We start from the raw sequence: 21098 nt of genomic DNA, 5'->3' as shown, positions 1-21098 counted from the left end.
TTCTGGATTCAGCTTCTGGGGAAGTTTGGGAATACAGCATTTCGTCATCCTTTTCGAAGTATGGATGACGACGCATATGTTCTACTCTGGAACTACGATATTCCTGTATGCGTGTGCCGTTGGGATATTAAGCCTTTTTAATTTTCTGGAAGTTATAAAGCGGTAAATTTCTGATACGTTTATAACCTAGCCTAGAGAAGGCCAAGGAGAAACGCTTTCTACGCTGTGAACCTAGATAAATTTACATAAAGAACCTTTGCATAATATCCATTTTGCCTAATTTTCATTGCATAAAAGTCATTTTACATAACAAGCCTTATCACATAAATACGCATTGCATACTTGTTTCGTTAACATAATAATTGTTTAACATAATTGATAACTATGCAAAATGGCTATTATGTAAAATGGTAGTTATGCAGCAGAAATTATGTAAAGTGACCAAAGGCCGACGAGTTATGATGTATGAGGAACGACCAAATTTAAACATTACATATCTCAGCTTTTTTTAGTTCGGTCGAAATAATTCGAAAACATTGTCAGTTCTGGTCTTAATTAAGTTAACTTTCCTTATAAAAACATTGAAAAAAATGGAAATTTAGAGGGCGTGTATAATATATGAATTAATAATTTTAAATTATTAAAAAACTCTAGAAAATTCCAAACTTCTCGCACAATGGTGGAATACAGGCGCTGCATCGCTTTCTACCGGCAAATTCAAATTTTGGAACGGATCCTCAACAAACTTCTAAATTTCCTCATAATACCTGCCGTAATATCCTTTACACCAATGGCGGAAATTGTCACCATGTACGTTAGTTTCACGCTATATAAGGAAATCCCGATGCCTGGATTCGTCCTTTTCCCACTTCTCATGGTTGATGTCACCGTAATAAACGTCCTCACTTTCATGTTAGCCGGATGGGTGAACAGTACGTCAAAGCAGGTTTTAGGGGAGTACGCACGGGACCCACAACCATTCGGGAGGAGGCACGAGTTAACGAGGACAATTAAATCTTGTAGTCACCTTAGTATCAAGTTTGGATCTAACTTTGTCGACGAAGGAACAAGTCTGGTTATTCAAAACTTTTGCCTAAATCAAGCATCGTCACTCATTCTCATCAGGAAAAACGATTAAGCAGAATTATATAACATTACGTTTGAATCACTTGACGTGCACATTCAGCATTGCAGAAAGTTGTTAATTCTAAATAAATAAGCGCATATGAAACATATTTATAGTTATAAAACAAAATTGCTATTTCTAGTCTGACACCGAAAAATATCACCAATCAAGTAATATCACACATAAATATCCGTAAAAATGGGGTAGACGTTATTAATTCGTTGATTAGAGTCTAACCTTCATGTCTAACGGTTAGACATGTAGGTTTGTGCAGGTACTGCTTTAATAAACCCTAACTCGTTATTCCTGGATTCTATTTACCGTTCCCAAACTAACTTAAACTAGATTCGAGTAGAATACAAATCTATTTCTGAGTTCGTCAACTGGATTTTTGAATGGCTCATCGGTGGCCCATGATCGGTCACAGGGCCCGTGAGAGGGGCGGGCAAGCCGGGCAGTTGCCCGGGGCGCCGAGGCGCCGAGGGGCGCCGGAGGGCGCCAACGATATGTATGATACGTTAAATAACTTATTTGAATAATTTTAGTAAGTAAAAATGGAATTAATTAAAGCAAAGCTTATACTTCGAATATTCTACAGCAATGAGTGGTATTGTTCAGTTCGGTACGCCACTACTGGTTTTTGTAGGTATGTCTGGCTTCGGAGGTTTTTGTTATTATCAAATCCCTGAAAATGTTTATTCGGGATTTTGTTGTAAGATTTTTTGGCAAATTGAAATAAAACTCCTTAAACAATAACCTCCATAATAAAGATTGGGATTCCTCATGAAATTTTTAATATTTTTATGATTGAATTTTCAATATCATGAACAAGTTAATCCTAGTTTCTTGAATCACCCAAACTTATTAAAGAACTTCTCAAAACCCCCGAAAAAGCCCTTGAGTATGGATTTTCTAGAACAACCCTGGTGTTTTCCCAAACGTCGGATTTGAATTTAATATAGAAAAATTTGCGTCACCAAAAGGAACCCTTTTCTATGGCCGCAAGTGTGCCAGAATTCAATTTAATTTTTACGCTCAAAATGCGACGGTTTAACATAAAATTCAGACCTACGTAGGACGAATTTTATATTCTCGAGGCATAAATTATAAATGGTTTTGCCGTCAAAACCTTGAAATTTTCGAATTTCACCGAGAATTAAAAATTTTGAAAACAGGTTTGCTCAGAATTAATTGTCTGATTTAATACAATCTAATTTTACCGAAATTAAAGTTTCGATAAAATTAGATAAAATTCGAATTACCGAATTTTTATTGAAGATTTTTCATTAGTTTGTGAAACCTCTAAAAGCACACTCTTGGCAAATTTTAAATTTTCAACAATTATGGCTGGTCGATTTTTAATAAGTCAAGTAAGTCCCAATCAAAATCTTTTCGCGTTTTTCGATTTCGAAAAATTCGAGAATTTTAAAAACCAATGGTTGTGGCTGGAAAATAATTTGAAATGCAAGTGTCCGGCTCAAATTAGGCATTCTGAAAACCCCCCAAAAATATGGGTATGCTTATTTTGTGGAAGAAAATAAAATTGTCCCATGTGCATCTGACCATGGAACATTTTTTCAACCTATACCGGGATTGTCTAGCGAGTTATATGAAAAAAAAATTAAGCCAATAATTGGGAATCACATGGAGCTTATCAGTCCGTTGAATGGACTCTTTGAAGAGAAATACTGGAGCAAAGTGCAATTTTTTAGCAAAATTTTCTCGCGGTTTCCCTCCACGAGGCAATAACCAAAGCTCTCGTGCGTACTTTGGCCCCCAAAGTTGTGAGTTTTAAATTTTAAAGACCTAAACACATTTTGAGCCAACTGATTTCTTTATAGGTTTGCTCATCAAAATATTAAATCATTAATTTTTAGACGAGCTGAACATATAATTACGGTCTTTTTTATCTCTCGAAAAAATTATTCAGATACAAAATTAAGGAACGAAAAATTAGGGGCGCTCAAATAAATTTTGCCCGGGTATATATTTAGGGTCGCACGGGCACTGATCGGTCATGAGGGAAATTACAAAGCGTTTGACTCCAGTTAGAGTTGAAATTTGATGAATTGTCCTAGATTACAAAAATTTATATTTATTAAGATCCGAGCAAAGTTGGATTTTAGTGACGGTTGAAGTACATGAAAAGAGGGCTTTTTTCATGTTTTTTACAGGTTATAGGGGGACGCTGATAGGGCCATCGAATCATACAACTTGAGGGTTTTAGTAGACTCAAGGTGTACTCCAAAATATGCAAAGGGTATCAAGATCTGAAGACGACATGTAGTGGGTCTCTCCTCCTAAGGTGCATGGTCGGTTTAAATTCGTTTGAGGTAGTGAATAATTTCACTTTTCATTTTCAGTAGTCTGGACGCTTATATGCATGTTAAAATGTAGTATACATAGGTACATAAATTGTATTCGCAGAGTAGCTTCGCTTTGAACATGTCGATTGCACACTGTTCCGGACGGGTATAATTTTAATACAGGCGGTAGCAACTTTAACACCGAGAAATCAATACCTGCCTGACTATACCAGATTTCTAACAGTGTACATAGTTTCATGCTGGCGTCGAGTATCAGCCGCCCCTTTTAAGCAGTATTATCCAGTCAGCACACTTTAACCAGGCTGTTTCACCTATATATGAGATAACTTTGACTTGAGGAAAAGGCCGGATCATGTAAAAAAGGAGCACGTACAGTTGCCTCGAGAGTTAACACTGGTTGCTTACCTCTGTTACAGAGGCGACCGTAAGTCGTTTCTTTGTAGATGATCCGGCCCTTTCCTCAACTCAAGGTTATCTCATATATACATAGGTGAAACAGCCTGACTTTAAATCGTTGTTTATCTCAAAAGTAAGAAAACCAATTATATATTAATGCACTTCCTGCACCAAACTGTAGAGTGGCAAAACCATAATAATATACATACTTATGTAGGTTTGTCGAAAACATATTTATTAAATTTGACAGCATTTATGTTTGCACACTTGGAAATAAGTGGGGCAATAGTGTCATAAAAATAATGTTACCGTTTTGAGAATTAAATGCATCATAAATTAGGTCGACTATCCTACATAAATCCAGCGTAAACTTTACTCTTATTAAGTTAACCCTATTCTGGATTAAGCTTAGGTCACGTCAAAGATATAAAATTGCGGCTGCATTTTAGCGTCAGAAGAGTAACCTAATTTTTTAGTGTGGCAATTACGATGTTATTTACAAACGTATTGCACGAGATATCCGGTCCATCGTTAATGCAGCTTTTGCACCACTCGGTTCCAGTCGGTCACACTAAGAGAAATTTAAACGTCAATCAAAATGTTGTTCAAATTTGGGTTAAATTTATTAAACCTACATCTGAAGTATTTTAAAGTCATACTGAAAATTGAGCTACTAAAATATAACCATAGAAAAAGCGAATTTGTAAAATCTGAGCCATTTTCCACCACAAAATTCAGCATTTTTTCATTAACAGGATTTGCAACTGTAGTGAGCTGCTTGTACACTCTCATAATCGTACCACTGCGCAAAGCCGAGACAATGTTTGTTGCACTGCTTACTGTTGGGTTTATCCTTTGCTTAGTCGTTTCTGCATCTCTGCTACTTTATTTGGACGACTTCAAATGCTTGCCAAACATGCTGCTTCGGCTGGATAACACGTTTGGAAAACATTTCTTGGGCAAGTCAAGCCATTTTTGAAAATTCGTAGATTGAATGTTACGGTTTGATAATTTAATTTATTAGAGACTTCCCGCTAAGCTTTGGAAGGAAGGAAGCCCCTTATGAATTTAAATTATAAAACCACAAGACAATGTGCCCGCTTGTTTAGCCCCTGGAAAAAATATTTTTCTAACTACGTTTTTCCAATGTTTCATTAAAATATGCATCGCTTATATTCATGGTTTTCCAGGAGGCTTGTGTAAAGCGTATAAATTATTTGTCTCATCTTTCGTAGGGTACCCTAATCAAAAATCCATCCTTGGACTCCGGTTTTGTTTCGTATCGACCATGCTTATCGGCATAATTGGGCCATTTTTGGTCATGCTACTCACTCTATACGACCCTTCGATGTATCCATTCTTGGGATCACTGGTTGCAAGACACTTCAAAGAGGATTTGTCAGTCTTCAATTATGTTTTGCACACAATCGTCTTTTTCACTCAGCATTGGACATTCTCTGTGTACGGATCATTGATTCCATTTATCTTCGGGGACCTATTTCTTGGCATGGTGCTTTGTATCATGACCTACTTGCATTGTCTGTGTTGGTAAGATATATTACATTATTTTTGAGCAAAAGTTAGTTGCGACTCGTTGCTTGATCTATTTCACCTAAGTAATTTAAATGATTTTTAATATCAGCACTAACTCTATTCTAACTCTAATTCTAACTCTCAATCCCTGGAAAAAATGCGTGTCAAGGTTCACCTCTACAAACAACTGCAAATCCTCGTCGCTCAGATAAACCTGGGCTATAGGGTAGTCCTTCTTCCAATAATTCTATGTTTCATCGTCTCGGCCAATGTGGTTGGAGCAACTTTAACATTTACGTTAAAGTCCGATCTTCTCGCCCACCCAGCCAACTTCCTCTATCCCTTCCTTGCGGTAGAATCGACAATTGCTCTCTTTGGGATGGGAACGATAGCTGGTTGCGTGAATAAGAGGTCGATTCGCTACATAAGCAAAATCAGAGGGGCCGCTTCGAAGAGTAAAAAGTCTGGTTTATTGTTCAACAAAATGGCGAGATCGTGTTCTTCGATTAAAATAAGATTTTCAAGCAACTTCATGGCAATGTCGACACCCTTGATGATGGCCAGCTTTTGTGCAAAAACAACAACTAGACTGCTCTTAATGAATTAGAATGCATGTTTTAAGTTGCTAAATACATCGTTCACCGAACTCGAATACAATGAAACTACGTGAAGTGAAGCCAAGCGAATCAATCCTTCATTAAGTGAACTGTCAAAAAAATGTTTTAGAATCACTCGGCTAATGGATTCACCCTAGTCGTTTGACTTTAGAACTTTTTTCAGATTTTGATTTTTTCAAATGTTGCACCAGCAGTGGAAATGTCCAAAAAATTTAAGATCCAGATTGCCGACTTAGGTTAGGTTAGGTTAGGTTACATCCAATTCCGGTATCTCCAATTTAGGTTAGGTAACATCCAATTCGGAGGTCGACCCTGTCAGCGCTGGTCGGCCATAATTACCCAACTCATACACATTCACACAAATCGTAATTGATGGTGACAAGGCGTACATTTCCATACTGCTGAGCATGCCCTTTTCTATATACGTATGTATGTTTCCGGGGAATTGTAGTGTTCAGGTCGCTGAATGTATGGAATTAATTAAATATAAATAAATTACAATGCTTAATCACCAACCGATAAATACTGCGTGAAGTGGGATGAACACGCACAAACATAAATATGTATGTAACCCAGGAAATGTAACCTTGACCAAGGACTATATTGTATAAGGAAGCAATCGTTAAGTATTACGAATAGATTTCTAGAACGAAGTCGGGATAAGCGTACAAAGTAAATAAATACTTAATAATTTAATACATAGCATGCCCAAGCTAACTGGGAGTGAAATGAAACGCTGTGGTTTCAACGGCTTTTGCTTTACAAACTTCTAGTTAATTTTAATAGAAAGCCAGTTAATTTCTGAGTAGTAACCAGTATTTAGCTTTTGAAATTTCCTCCCCCTGCATTACTACAGCGCTGAAGACGCTGCCTCCAGTCCTCGATTGGTGCACGCACGAAATCCATGGACAAATTGTATCATTCTGTGGTCAAAGATTTAGAGCTTCAACACGTATGTTAGGCTTAGACCACACCTTTGGCTCTAACTTTGACCATTTTTCATAATCCGGGGATTTAAATACAGTCAGAAGGATGGTCATTCCGATGTTGAGATAAAGGTCAGAATGTAGTTTTTTAGCCACACTTGGATCATTTTTTCCACTATTTGGTGATGCTGAATCCTTCTGGGAGGTCCAATCGATTCCATTGAACTGGATCTCATTGAGGGGATGTACTATCAACTCAAAAAAGTATTTTAAGAAATTTTATCTCCCCACCTTCCCCCCATTTTCTCCGAAATGTAGAGGAATTACCCCAATTAGCTCCCACCTACCAAAACCATCATACACCCGGATAATATGCCTTTTTGACCAGCTGCTTATATTGGGAGATGTCTTTGACCGATTTTGAGTAGATTATGGTTCATCTATTAAGACCGCAGCATTTTCCTATTCAATTTTGCTGAAACAAGTTGGCGGATGGGGCCCATGCTTATAAGCATTGGAACTTTGATTGTGAGCCATTTTTGCAATTCCCCACCGATTTTCAAAATAAAATATGTTTTGGAAACAGTTGACCTTTTGCTACAATATATAATTTCAAATTTTTCAAATTTGACCTAGGTAACCTGAAATCAAGGTCACAAGGTCAAAAAATGAAAATGTTGCATCGTTCTTAAAAACACTTCTTCGCGAATTTGATTCAAAATTTTTACATCAAACAACTTTGAGGAGTGGAAAAATTTGACCCAAAGGTCATTTAAAAAATTGTGGGTGCGGCAGGGGGTGTGGAAAAATGGAATCAGGTTTAAATTGCTGAGTTTTAACACCTGAGAGAGTTAGAAATATCATTATCCAATCAGAGTCACACCCCTCGACAATGGTTATATTAGCAGATTAAAATTTTGAATCCCCACCCACAGGGGGTGTGGCCATCAGCGCTTTTGCTATCTTTTCGAGAAAACATGCCGTGCGACATATCATTTTAAGCAGAAACATTAGGGGCAACTTAAAAATAGGTTCGCAGTTGCCAAAACCACACCCCCAGCTGGGTGACTTTTAGCGATTTTGCTAGGTTTTCAAAAAAACACGTTGTGTGACATATTATTTTGACCAGACACATGAGAGCAACTTGAAAATAGCATAGAAGGTACCAAATCCACACCCACAAGTGGGTGTGGCTTTCAGCGTTTTAGCCTTCTTTCCGAGAAAGCATGTTGTGTGACATATGGTTTTGACCAGAAACTTAAGGGCAACTTAAGAAAGGTATCGAAGGTACCAAAACCACAACCCCGGTGGGTGTGGTTTTCAGCGCTTTTGTCATCTTTTCGAGAAAGCATGTTGTGTGACATATCGTGTTGACCAGAAACATAAGGGCAACTTAAAAATAGTATCCAAGTTACCAAAACCACACCCCCTGTAGACGAGGCTCTCAGCGCTTTTGACAGAATTCGCATAAGGTGTCTCATTTGATGCAAATATCGTGTCGTACTATGGGGGGCATCGATGTTTACTTGCGCTTATCAATTGCCACAACCCCAGCGGGTGGGGCTCTAAGCAACCGAAAATACAGTTCCGCCTGAAATGTGTCAATTAGTCGTTGAAGATTCAATTGCGAATTAAAAAGCTGTACCGTTACGGTATGCATTTAATAATTTGACCCTTCTCCTGGGTCCTCTGGTTAATAGGTGAAATTTACCATATCCTAATATTTACGCACATAATACACTAGCGTATAAGCCCGTCTCCCGCCGGGCGAGAGCTCAACTGATTTTCATGAAAATTGAGAGGGATTTTGTGCATAATTATTTTTTTTATTATACCTCTTATTAACTGGACATGTCTGTTGGAAAGAAAAGTAACTGTTCCGCGCTATGGAAGCAAAAGTGACATTCACTTAATTTTACCTTCCCTTTAAAGTACAGCGTCCATGATAACCAATATAACTATTATTAGATAACCGCTCACGATAATAATTCCTAAAGAACCATCGTCAGACAACCATTGACAGATAACCACTATCAGACAACAAATCACAGATGACTTGTGTCACGTCACAGCACAATGGCCCCAGTTCCAACGTGATACAACTTGTGGACCCTGTGCAGTGCACACAGAACAGCACCGACAACTTCATCACAGATCGATGAGTTGTTTCAAGTCACAACAGTTACTGTTGTGCTGTGCGTACATCTGGGGTGATTATCTTAGATTGTTATCTGGAGGTGATTATCTTGATGGTTATCTAGGGGTGGTTATCTGGGGGTGGTTATCTTAGATGGTTATCTGGGGGTAGTTATCTTACAAAAGGCATTAGGACATGGTTTTGACGAATTCGCGGGTGAATATCTCTGGCGGGGAGTTGAATTTTGAACTGATTTTTGGTCAGTTGTAAGATAATACTCTCAAAAAGATATATGTAAAATTTTAGGCCGATAGCTTTATAAATGCCCCCTCCAGTGCCCCCAGAGTTGGAAGGAGCCAAAAAAACACTTTCCAAACTGAATTACTCATATAGCATGATAACCTAAGAGGTCAGAGGTGGATGATTGTTAATATTACAACCCTAGATAATCATTGCATGTAATAATAAAAGAATTTACATCAATTACATAACGTTGGGCCTCCATCGTCGCTGATACTTTTTCATGAAAATTGATAAATTGGACCGTGCACAGGAAAATTGACCTGCTGACCTTGAACGCGGACCCACTCGGTCAAATGAAGATTGAGGGCAAAGCTTTAAGTGTCCCAAATAATATTAAATTAAACAGTGAAGATTTTGTGTAAACAGTTTTGGAGAACGACCCTAGCTAATCAGCTGTCGCGGAATCCTAAAAAACACGTGAACTTATTTGGAAAATTAATGGTCAAATTTTTTAGAAAATAAATTTTACTAATCTTTTTGTGTCCCCTACTGCAGAACTATTTTATCTACAAGGTACAAGTGACAAAATAATAAAATTATTGCGTTTTGGTTAGTTAAATTATTTCTGAAGTTCGACATCGAAAACGACCGGAACTTTTCCAAAAATTTTATAAGGTCTGATGAAAACTCAGTCCGTGGGGTATAACCACTTATCAAAATTTTGTCAAAAGTACTTACAGTGCAATATACTATATGTACCTTGGATAAAAACCACGTTAGGGATTTTTAGCATCAAAGTCGTAAAATGTGGGGGCCTTAAAAGTGGAAGAGTTGCGTTAAAGAGCGCATTCCATTAAGACAAGTATGAAATTAGACTGCAAAACGGACTTAAAAGATAAGCATAAGGCAAAAGTGGTTTTATATAGTGAAAAGCATGCTAAGTCCCTTAAAAATAGTCGCAAAGACGATTTTTGCATCAGGACCTAAGAAAAAAATATATCGCTCAACGCCATTTTATAAGAACACTGGTTTGGAAAACTAAAAAAGGACACCTCTCCAAATTTGACCTTGCCTCATTTCGCAGAGTACACAAAATCGGAAGCCAGATATGCTTACCTATAGTTTGAGACATGGGCTTTCACATAAAACAAGTTAGAAATCTCTACGACTAAAAACCATCCCGCAATTAAAGTATGAATTCGTCAAAACCATGTCCTAACGCCTTTTGTAGATGGTTATCTGGGGGTTGTTATCTTAGATGGTTATCTGGGGGTGGTTATCTGGGGGTGATTAGCTAAGAAGATTGTCTGGGGGTGGTTTCTGGGGGACTTGTCAGACGGTGGTTGTCTGGGGGTGCTTGCCAGACGGTGGTTATCTGGGGGTGATTGTCAGATGGTGGCTATCTGGGGTATTGATTTTTTAAATTAAGAATTTAATTTGAATTATGGCGCCATTTGAAACTTAACTTGGTCCACTTTCACTTCCGTCACGGAAAATTACTTTCACTTCCGGTGCAGACAAACATTTCCAGCTTATAATATAGATTGGGAATTGTCACTGCTTTCAATTAATCAATGTTTGACCGATTTTCAAAATTTTAGCCGTCTCGGAAACTTTGGATATTTCTACGAAATACGCGTTCCCAGAATTGTCATATACAACCACATCCCATTTAAATTAGGGTTATCAGTTAGAATAGTATGTAAAATAGTATTAGTTGATTGATACATCGTCGTTTCAAGGCACAAAATTTTAACTTTGTGTCGAAAGAATATACCGAGAGTTAGGTCACGCTCCACGAAGTTCAAGTGGCCACATTCCCTACCCTAGTGGGTGTGGTTCACTTCGCTTGTCTACTTTTGTCAAAACATGGGTTGTGATACCATTTTTCTCAGCTCGATTACGACACTCCGATTATAAACTTACAATTTATAAACCACACCCACAGTGATTACGGTTCTCAAGAACTTCTCGGTTTTGCCTAAAACATGACGTCTTGAAGAAATCGCCATTCAAAAAATAAATTTATAAACCACACGTCATGTGGTTTTCAGCGACTAATCAATTTTACCCAAAAATGCCTTATGAGATATGTTTTTCTCGTGTTTAGATGCTATTAATCGATGAAGACATCGACGAGGGGACCTTCACCAAGTTAAGAAAAGTGGGAGACTACGTTAGTCTTGAAAGGAACCAAGGGACAGGAGATGTGCCACATGGTTTTGTTAAAGTCGTAAAATCTCTCATAACCACACTCACTGGTGGCGTGATTTCAAATTGTAATTATTCGATTGATTTTCTTGAATGTGGCTAACAAAATTGATATATTTATTATTTCTTGTAATTCCTTTGGGAACACCAAATCACTGAAACCACATACACTATAGGTATGGTTTATGAACTATAGCTATTCGTCGCCATCCGCTCATCAAGTTGAGAAGAATGACATATCAAATGTCATGCTGTCGTTAAAAGGCAAAAGTTTCTGGGAACCATACACACGGGGGTGTATGATATGAATTTTAATTCTTGAATCGGGATCTGCTCTTTGAGCGGAGAAGAATGATATCCAACAATTAAGTTTTGCCATACTCTTAATTCTAATAAATTAAGGTTTCAGAGTTTAGTTAACGTTTAATTATTAAAAAAATTAACGTTTCATTCCAACAAAACTTTTAACTTTCAAAGAATTAACGTTCCACGCGTTTTAAAAAAACCGAATACCAAAAAAATCTCAAACCAGGAGTAACAATCGATCCCGCAACGATAACACGACACGATATTAGCATCACAAAAGACACTTTATAAACATTCTGCTGAAAGCGCTGAAGGCCACACCCACTGGGGGTGTGGCTTTGGTAATTTCGATACCATTTTTAAGTTGCCCCTATGTTTCTGGTCAAAATGATATGTCACACGACATGCTTTCTCGAACAGATGGACTGAAAGCCACACCCACTGGGGGTGTGGTTTTTTAATTTCGATACTATTTTTAAGTTGCCCTTATATTTCTGGTCAAAACGATGTCACGCGACAGACTTTCTCGAAAAGATGACAAAAGGGCTGAAAGCCACAACCACTTGGGGTGTGGTTTTGGCAATTTCGATACCATTTATAAGTTGCCCTTATGCTTCTGGTGAAAATAATATGTCACACGACAGGGTTTCTCGAAAAGATGGCAAAAGCGCTGAAAACCACACCCACCGGGGTTGTGGTTTTGGTACCTTCGATACCTTTCTTAAGTTGCCCTTAAGTTTCTGGTCAAAACGATATGTCACACAAAGGAAAGAAGGCTAAAACGCTGAAAGCCACACCCACTTGTGGGTGTGGATTTGGTACCTTCGATGCTATTTTGAAGTTGCCCTCATGTGTTCAAGTTGCCCTCAAAACAATATGTCACACAACGTGTTTTTTCGAAAACCTAGCAAAATCGCTAAAAGTCACACCCACCTGGGGGTGTGGTTTTGGTAACTTCGATACTTTTTTAAGTTGCCCTTATGTTTCTGGTCAAAATGATAGGTCACACGACATATTTTGTCGAAAGGATGACAAAAGCGCTGGAAGCCACACCCACCTGGGGGTGTGGTTTTGGCAATTTCGAACCTATTTTTAAGTTCCCCTAATGTTTCTGCTTAAAATGATATGTCGCACGGCATGTTTTCTCGAAAAGATAGCAAAAGCGCTGATGGCCACACCCCCTGTGGTTGGGGATTCAAAATTTGAATCTGCTAATATAACCATTGTCGAGGGGTGTGACTCTGATTGGATAATGATATTTCTAACTCTCTCAGGTGTTAAAACTCAGCAATTTAAACCTGATTCCATTTTTCCACACCCCCTGCCGCACCCACAATTTTTTAAATGACCTTTGGGTCAAATTTTTCCACTCCTCAAAGTTGTTTGATGTAAAAATTTTGAATCAAATTCGCGAAGAAGTGTTTTTAAGAACGATGCAACATTTTCATTTTTTGACCTTGTGACCTTGATTTCAGGTTACCTAGGTCAAATTTGAAAAATTTGAAATTATATATTGTAGCAAAAGGTCAACTGTTTCCAAAACATATTTTATTTTGAAAATCGGTGGGGAATTGCAAAAATGGCTCAAAATCAAAGTTTCAATGCTTATAAGCATTGCGGCATGCGCCACATAACCTCGAACCAAGAAAATGCTGCGGTTTTGTTAGATTAACCATAGGTGAGCTCGTTCGTTAAAAGATTTTTCCGATGTCAAAATCTCGTCATCTTTTAAAAAATCCTCTCCACTTTTTTGGTGCGTACCGCTTGCGTACAGCTCTTCATTTCTTTAATCTGGCTTTCCTGTTGGGGATCGTCAGGAGATGCTAAGTACTACGTTTCAAAGCCCTAAGTCTAAGGTTCAATTTGAGCACTCGTTAGACAATTTGCATCAACAATGTCAGCTGTTAAGATATTTTCAGTTGAAATTTCGTGAATCTCTTCGGATTCTAGCCTTTAGCGCCTTCACGACGGGTGTGGTCCTTGGAGGTTTTGGAAAAATTCTTTTTCGACTGTACTTAGTCGACTTGGTCCCCATGCACGTTTTTTTAACTCGTTTGACTAAATTAAAGTGCACGTTCAATTCATGTCATACTTTTCAAATTCGCTATTTCTCTTCCGATTTTTTGATGAAAAATTATCGCCACCCGCGTCCCTTTAATGTTTTCCCTGTTGATACGCTTTGCAATAATAAAAAAATCGATTATCGGTATTTATGCAAAATCGCACGAGGAATCCAATGCACTTATCAGAATTTCATTATTTCCAGCGGTTTCGGGGTAAAGAGCTACTACCAGTTACCTTGGGCATGCTATGTACAAGTTAAATACTTTATGAGCAGAGTGTTATTAAGTTGGTCATATATTTCTATCGCACAGAAGTTACACGTCGGTCACAATTTCACATACAGGTACTCATCACTCCAGCCAAAATTTAACGTACATTTGGCCAGATCGTTTTTGGAGAAACTTAAGCCAACATGATTCTTCGTTCCACACTTCCAATGATAAAATGGCAAATCAAGTTTATATCGAAATTAACAGATTGTCCAATTTCCATCAACGATAACGATAAGATAACAGTCTCACGAAAATTCCGAACTGAAAAATCCAACAACTTCGTCATATTTAGGACCACGAGATTAACTTGTTTCTCCCTCTACGCCATTTTTATCTTGATCAATGGATTAATATATCTCGGCTCTCCTAATCACTCGGTCGGCACGAAAGCCGTCACTTCATTTGGCACTTTAGTCCTCCCGTTCTGCTATTTCGCAGTTATTCTAACCTTGCACAAAAACCCGAACGATTTCATCGCCCTATTTCGAATGGGCCTCGAATATGAAAAAACCACCATTGCGACAGAGTGTGCTCGAAATATTGAAACATCTAGAATACTATTGAAGTGGATTATGCTAATCTTTGGGTGCGGATCCTCTATTCTTGCCCCGATTGGTTTTATGATGATGATCGTTTCTGACCCGAAACTTCCACCATATCTTGGATCAGTTATTCCAGCCTGGCAGTTCGATGGGGGTGGACATGCTACAGGAAGGATTTTGCTTCTGGTGAGTAAGGACATTATAGCAACCCTCGCTCATTTTCTATTTATAGATTTTATAGCGAATGCATGCAACTTTTAGCATGCAAATTTTATGCATGCATTTTTTGCATGCAAACTTTTTTTGCATGGAGTTTTGCGATGCTGGGGGCTGACCCCCCCAGGGGTTGCAGATAACCCCAGCGCAGTGACCGCGGCGCCGTGACCTTTGACCTGTCAAGCGTATTTATTATAATATGAGCGTTACATGGTGAGTATGTATGTCAAGATGAAAAAACCACACATTGATATTTAACTACAATGATGAAATGTGCATAATAATGGGTGTTAAGTTTCACAGTTTAATAGCTTAATTAAATGTACATGGCTTGCAGAAGCTGGCCAACTTCATTTGACATTCCAAGCGAATTACGTCCAGTTTTATTCTAAAGAAATTTACTTTAAGATATTTATTATTCCACATACAATGAATTGATTATTGCTTAGTTTTATTGATACACACAAAGTGACAATGAATTTGCTTATATTAATTTGTGTTGTGCTGCAGACCGTAAATTCGTATACGGAATGTTATCGTCATGATAGTTGTGTGCAATGCATTCAAATTGTGGGTTGCGTTTACGGAGTAACAAGTTCAAGTGCTCGGAAATGTTTTCATCGTGACGAGATTCCGGTTGGAATTTTGGCAACCTTTCGAAATCCGACTGCATGTAAAAGAATTTACAGGTTTGGTACGTTCATTTTCATGTTTTCACTTTATACTGAGAACAAAGTGTTTCTTTACTGAATAAATAAGTTGTTTTTTAATTTTTAGCAACCACCCAGACGAGTGCATTTGATTACCATTCTAAAAGTGGAAGCAATATCATTGTTAAAGAAGAGATAATGCACAATGTTTTAACAGGTATGCACTGCCATTTTTCGCAATTTATTCCATTATTTTAACATTTTGACATTTTTAGAGCGGGTTTCAACCTCCACCACAACTGAAAATCAATTGTATACTTCAACATTACCTACTTTCACGACTTTGCCAACGACCAAAATAGTGACGACCAATTTTTATTTGCCGGAAACCTTACATCCCACACAACCAAGTGTTGATCACGAGCAAGACAATTCAGAGACCACAACGGAGACAATAATAAACACTGCTGTCGCCGGTATTGTACACATTTTTTTTGTTACGTAATCTCGGTTTTTCATTCATAAATAAAACCATCACAGAAAAACTGGCAATCGAGACTACAATCCTACCAATGGTGGAATCAACTACGCATTTCTCTGAGCTAATTCATCGGCCCACTGATCCATTCCTGTTGCTGAATACGAGCATCACAATTGGGGGTATGCACACCATAGTTAAAAAAATAGCACGTAAAGTTTATTAAAATTTTATTTATAGAAACCAATAATACTGCGAATTGGAATAATGGTTCCAACCATAGTGGAAGTTTCAACTCTTCCGTCCCGACAACTACCAATTTAACGATTTCGGTATTTATTAGTGTTTATATGCAACCAATCCCAATACCGTCTAAAGCCACGAGAACAAATTCGTATGCAATTCTTATTGTGTCACTTCTTAGACTTTTCCAGTTGTAGCAGCAAGAAAACGGAAAATGTGGAGCACCTATGACACAATTGGATTATATGCATGCAGAATTACTAAATTACTTAAGAAGAATAATTTCTTTCATGATCGAGATCTTTCTACTATTAATAATATCATATCGAGGAAATTTGATTATGTATTATGTGATTCGTTACTCAGCGGAAAGCCAATATTTTATGCCAAAAACATTTAAATATATGCAACAAGTTAATTAAGCAAATGCATTTGCAGAGTGTTGGATTTAGAGGAAGTTCTAGCAATAAATAATTATGATAATTTTATTACAATAAATGCATGACATTTTTTCGATTTATTTTTTTATTTGCTCATTTCCATCAAATCATTTGTTTTTATTTTCAATCATCAACTTAAAATGATTATAAATCACTACTAAAATCACTACTAAATTCTACATGTATATATGAACTCTACAAATGACTCATTTCGATAAAATCACTACTAAATTACTACTTTTTTTAATTTTTCGTTCGTTTACTGGCGGGGGCGTTTGTGGGGGGGGATGCTTGGACTGCTGCTTGGACTGCGGCTTCCTGTGCCTCCTTTATTGCTTCAGACACAACTGACGAGGTCAGAGGCTGAACCGTCAGTATCTCATTCGGAGCTGAAGACAGTTGTTTTACACACGTTGTAAGGAAGAGAGTATCCTAAAAAAAACAAGCATGCTTTGCAACAAAATCGTAATTATAAGTACGAAAAAAAATTGGAAACACTTACCTTTGATGCGTCATGTAGCCTATTAACCAGGCCCATAGCATTGAGATGTTGTAATTTTTTAAATATATTCAAATTTGTCCTAAATTTGAGTTCCTAAACTCAAATTTAGGACAAATTTGAATATATTTAAAAAATTACAACATCTCAATGCTATGGGCCTGGTTAATAGGCTACATGACGCATCAAAGGTAAGTGTTTCCAATTTTTTTTCGTACTTATAATTACGATTTTGTTGCAAAGCATGCTTGTTTTTTTTAGGATACTCTCTTCCTTACAACGTGTGTAAAACAACTGTCTTCAGCTCCGAATGAGATACTGACGGTTCAGCCTCTGACCTCGTCAGTTGTGTCTGAAGCAATAAAGGAGGCACAGGAAGCCGCAGTCCAAGCAGCAGTCCAAGCATCCCCCCCCCACAAACGCCCCCGCCAGTAAACGAACGAAAAATTAAAAAAAGTAGTAATTTAGTAGTGATTTTATCGAAATGAGTCATTTGTAGAGTTCATATATACATGTAGAATTTAGTAGTGATTTTAGTAGTGATTTATAATCATTTTAAGTTGATGATTGAAAATAAAAACAAATGATTTGATGGAAATGAGCAAATAAAAAAATAAATCGAAAAAATGTCATGCATTTATTGTAATAAAATTATCATAATTATTTATTGCTAGAACTTCCTCTAAATCCAACACTCTGCAAATGCATTTGCTTAATTAACTTGTTGCATATATTTAAATGTTTTTGGCATAAAATATTGGCTTTCCGCTGAGTAACGAATCACATAATACATAATCAAATTTCCTCGATATGATATTATTAATAGTAGAAAGATCTCGATCATGAAAGAAATTATTCTTCTTAAGTAATTTAGTAATTCTGCATGCATATAATCCAATTGTGTCATAGGTGCTCCACATTTTCCGTTTTCTTGCTGCTACAACTGGAAAAGTCTAAGAAGTGACACAATAAGAATTGCATACGAATTTGTTCTCGTGGCTTTAGACGGTATTGGGATTGGTTGCATATAAACACTAATAAATACCGAAATCGTTAAATTGGTAGTTGTCGGGACGGAAGAGTTGAAACTTCCACTATGGTTGGAACCATTATTCCAATTCGCAGTATTATTGGTTTCTATAAATAAAATTTTAATAAACTTTACGTGCTATTTTTTTAACTATGGTGTGCATACCCCCAATTGTGATGCTCGTATTCAGCAACAGGAATGGATCAGTGGGCCGATGAATTAGCTCAGAGAAATGCGTAGTTGATTCCACCATTGGTAGGATTGTAGTCTCGATTGCCAGTTTTTCTGTGATGGTTTTATTTATGAATGAAAAACCGAGATTACGTAACAAAAAAAATGTGTACAATACCGGCGACAGCAGTGTTTATTATTGTCTCCGTTGTGGTCTCTGAATTGTCTTGCTCGTGATCAACACTTGGTTGTGTGGGATGTAAGGTTTCCGGCAAATAAAAATTGGTCGTCACTATTTTGGTCGTTGGCAAAGTCGTGAAAGTAGGTAATGTTGAAGTATACAATTGATTTTCAGTTGTGGTGGAGGTTGAAACCCGCTCTAAAAATGTCAAAATGTTAAAATAATGGAATAAATTGCGAAAAATGGCAGTGCATACCTGTTAAAACATTGTGCATTATCTCTTCTTTAACAATGATATTGCTTCCACTTTTAGAATGGTAATCAAATGCACTCGTCTGGGTGGTTGCTAAAAATTAAAAAACAACTTATTTATTCAGTAAAGAAACACTTTGTTCTCAGTATAAAGTGAAAACATGAAAATGAACGTACCAAACCTGTAAATTCTTTTACATGCAGTCGGATTTCGAAAGGTTGCCAAAATTCCAACCGGAATCTCGTCACGATGAAAACATTTCCGAGCACTTGAACTTGTTACTCCGTAAACGCAACCCACAATTTGAATGCATTGCACACAACTATCATGACGATAACATTCCGTATACGAATTTACGGTCTGCAGCACAACACAAATTAATATAAGCAAATTCATTGTCACTTTGTGTGTATCAATAAAACTAAGCAATAATCAATTCATTGTATGTGGAATAATAAATATCTTAAAGTAAATTTCTTTAGAATAAAACTGGACGTAATTCGCTTGGAATGTCAAATGAAGTTGGCCAGCTTCTGCAAGCCATGTACATTTAATTAAGCTATTAAACTGTGAAACTTAACACCCATTATTATGCACATTTCATCATTGTAGTTAAATATCAATGTGTGGTTTTTTCATCTTGACATACATACTCACCATGTAACGCTCATATTATAATAAATACGCTTGACAGGTCAAAGGTCACGGCGCCGCGGTCACTGCGCTGGGGTTATCTGCAACCCCTGGGGGGGTCAGCCCCCAGCATCGCAAAACTCCATGCAAAAAAAGTTTGCATGCAAAAAATGCATGCATAAAATTTGCATGCTAAAAGTTGCATGCATTCGCTATAAAATCTATAAATAGAAAATGAGCGAGGGTTGCTATAATGTCCTTACTCTGGTGCATTTTTTTATTGTTCTATTTCAGGGCGAGTTTTATTTCCTCCTGTGCAGCAACTGGATTTTGGAAATTTCAAACATTTTCATACTATCAGTGTTTGGTTTGATAATTACAATAAAGTCTATAATGCGGTGAGTTTTATGGGGTTAAGTAAATATAAACCAATTATAAAGACCTCACTACCAACAAACAATTAGCCTAAATGTGAGTTGAACAATTTTTATTCTTTGAACTATTTAGACGCTGTCATCAGAATAGCGAGCTTTACTTGGGATATAAGAAACTGTTCATGGAGTGGCAACACATCAAAATTTTGGAGGCTCAAATCAGCCACTGTTTTCGAGCAGTGTTTCTTCCCTCTTGCTTTGCTATGTTTGGATTGACCAATATCATCTCTACTTTTGTATCCTAATCAAACGGTTCGTGCAAGGTGGACAGACTGGGTGGTGTGGTATTTATAGTTCTAAGTGTCGAAAGTTTCTTTGGTAATTTCGCTTTTGCCCTACTCGCGGGAGTTGTTAATGAAACATCGATGAAATTGTGCGGTAGGCTGAGGCGTGTCCAACTAGGGGGTATGGTAGAGAACAAGCAGTTTCATAAAAGGCTAGCAGCCTGTGGGGTACTTAAGATCAGGTTTGGAGACAATTTTGTCACTATTTTAACACCACTCGTCACGCTTGGTGTTTGCGTCAAGTGGACGATCAAGTTGTTGCTTACAATGAAATGACTCTGACATGTACATACTTGCAATAACTGTACCCTCATGGGCCCGAAGTGGCCTCCGTAGGGAAGGAATAAAAATCTTATCTTAAATAACTCTTACATCGGCCAGCTGATCCGGATGCCTTAAACAATTTACCCGAGCTCGGGTATATGTATTTTTCACAAAATGGCGAGATCATGTTCCTCAAAGAAGATCCGATTTGCAAACAACTTCATGGCAATGTCAACACCTTTGTTGATTACAAGCTTTTGTGCGGACAAAACAAATACAAATATTCGTCTCATGATGAATTAAAATGAATGACTTTATGCTAGGTCCTTGAATTTATTGTTGATTGAAGTAGAATAAATTCAACCCGATGTGTTTTAAATTCGGTGCGTAATAAGTGCGTAATACAAATATTATGTATGAATATAAGTCATTTATTTAAAACGCGGAGGGGGCTAATGGCCCGTAGAGTTATGTACATTGTATAATATAATAAAGTAATTAGTTCCAAATCGATTAGTGATAAATCTATAATTACCCTAAAATTTTGTGCACTGACCTAAATAATTTTGTGTAATAATCCAAATGATTTTGTGCAATAACCTATAATTTGGAATAATAACCT

At 37.3% G+C, this 21098-nt stretch overlaps 2 protein-coding genes across 2 annotated transcripts; one reads left to right on the top strand and one right to left on the bottom strand.

Moving 5' to 3' along the window:
- The first annotated feature begins 15267 nt into the window (after positions 1-15267).
- LOC118437103 lies at positions 15268-16785 on the top strand. The gene is made up of 6 exons (XM_035855897.1): positions 15268-15610; positions 15694-15783; positions 15842-16042; positions 16107-16226; positions 16285-16376; positions 16469-16785. The coding sequence occupies exons 1-6, from the start codon at positions 15391-15393 to the stop codon at positions 16685-16687; spliced, it is 942 nt and encodes a 313-aa protein (XP_035711790.1). The 5' UTR covers positions 15268-15390; the 3' UTR covers positions 16688-16785.
- A 1077-nt stretch (positions 16786-17862) lies between these two features.
- Positions 17863-19401, bottom strand: LOC118437102. The gene is made up of 6 exons (XM_035855896.1): positions 19038-19401; positions 18865-18954; positions 18606-18806; positions 18422-18541; positions 18272-18363; positions 17863-18179 (listed from the first exon to the last, which is right to left on the bottom strand). Exons 1-6 carry the CDS (start codon positions 19255-19257, stop codon positions 17961-17963), a joined length of 942 nt encoding a protein of 313 aa, XP_035711789.1. The 5' UTR covers positions 19258-19401; the 3' UTR covers positions 17863-17960.
- Between the last annotated feature and the right edge of the window lie 1697 nt (positions 19402-21098).

This window comes from Folsomia candida, unplaced genomic scaffold (genome assembly GCF_002217175.1).
Source record: "Folsomia candida strain VU population unplaced genomic scaffold, ASM221717v1 Fcan01_Sc012, whole genome shotgun sequence".
In the NCBI taxonomy this organism is placed as follows: Eukaryota; Metazoa; Arthropoda; class Collembola; order Entomobryomorpha; family Isotomidae; genus Folsomia; species Folsomia candida.
This window is presented reverse-complemented; position numbering and strand designations above follow the sequence as displayed.

Coding starts and splice junctions, on each gene's coding strand:
- LOC118437103 (XM_035855897.1), top strand. CDS start 15,391: ATGAATTTGCTTATATTAATTTGTGTTGTGCTGCAGACCGTAAATTCG. Junction 16,227..16,284: donor TACGAGCATCACAATTGGGG/GTATGCACACCA, acceptor TTTTATTTATAG/AAACCAATAATACTGCGAAT. Junction 16,377..16,468: donor CTACCAATTTAACGATTTCG/GTATTTATTAGT, acceptor GTCACTTCTTAG/ACTTTTCCAGTTGTAGCAGC.
- LOC118437102 (XM_035855896.1), bottom strand. CDS start 19,257: ATGAATTTGCTTATATTAATTTGTGTTGTGCTGCAGACCGTAAATTCG. Junction 18,807..18,864: donor AATGCACAATGTTTTAACAG/GTATGCACTGCC, acceptor TGACATTTTTAG/AGCGGGTTTCAACCTCCACC. Junction 18,180..18,271: donor CTACCAATTTAACGATTTCG/GTATTTATTAGT, acceptor GTCACTTCTTAG/ACTTTTCCAGTTGTAGCAGC.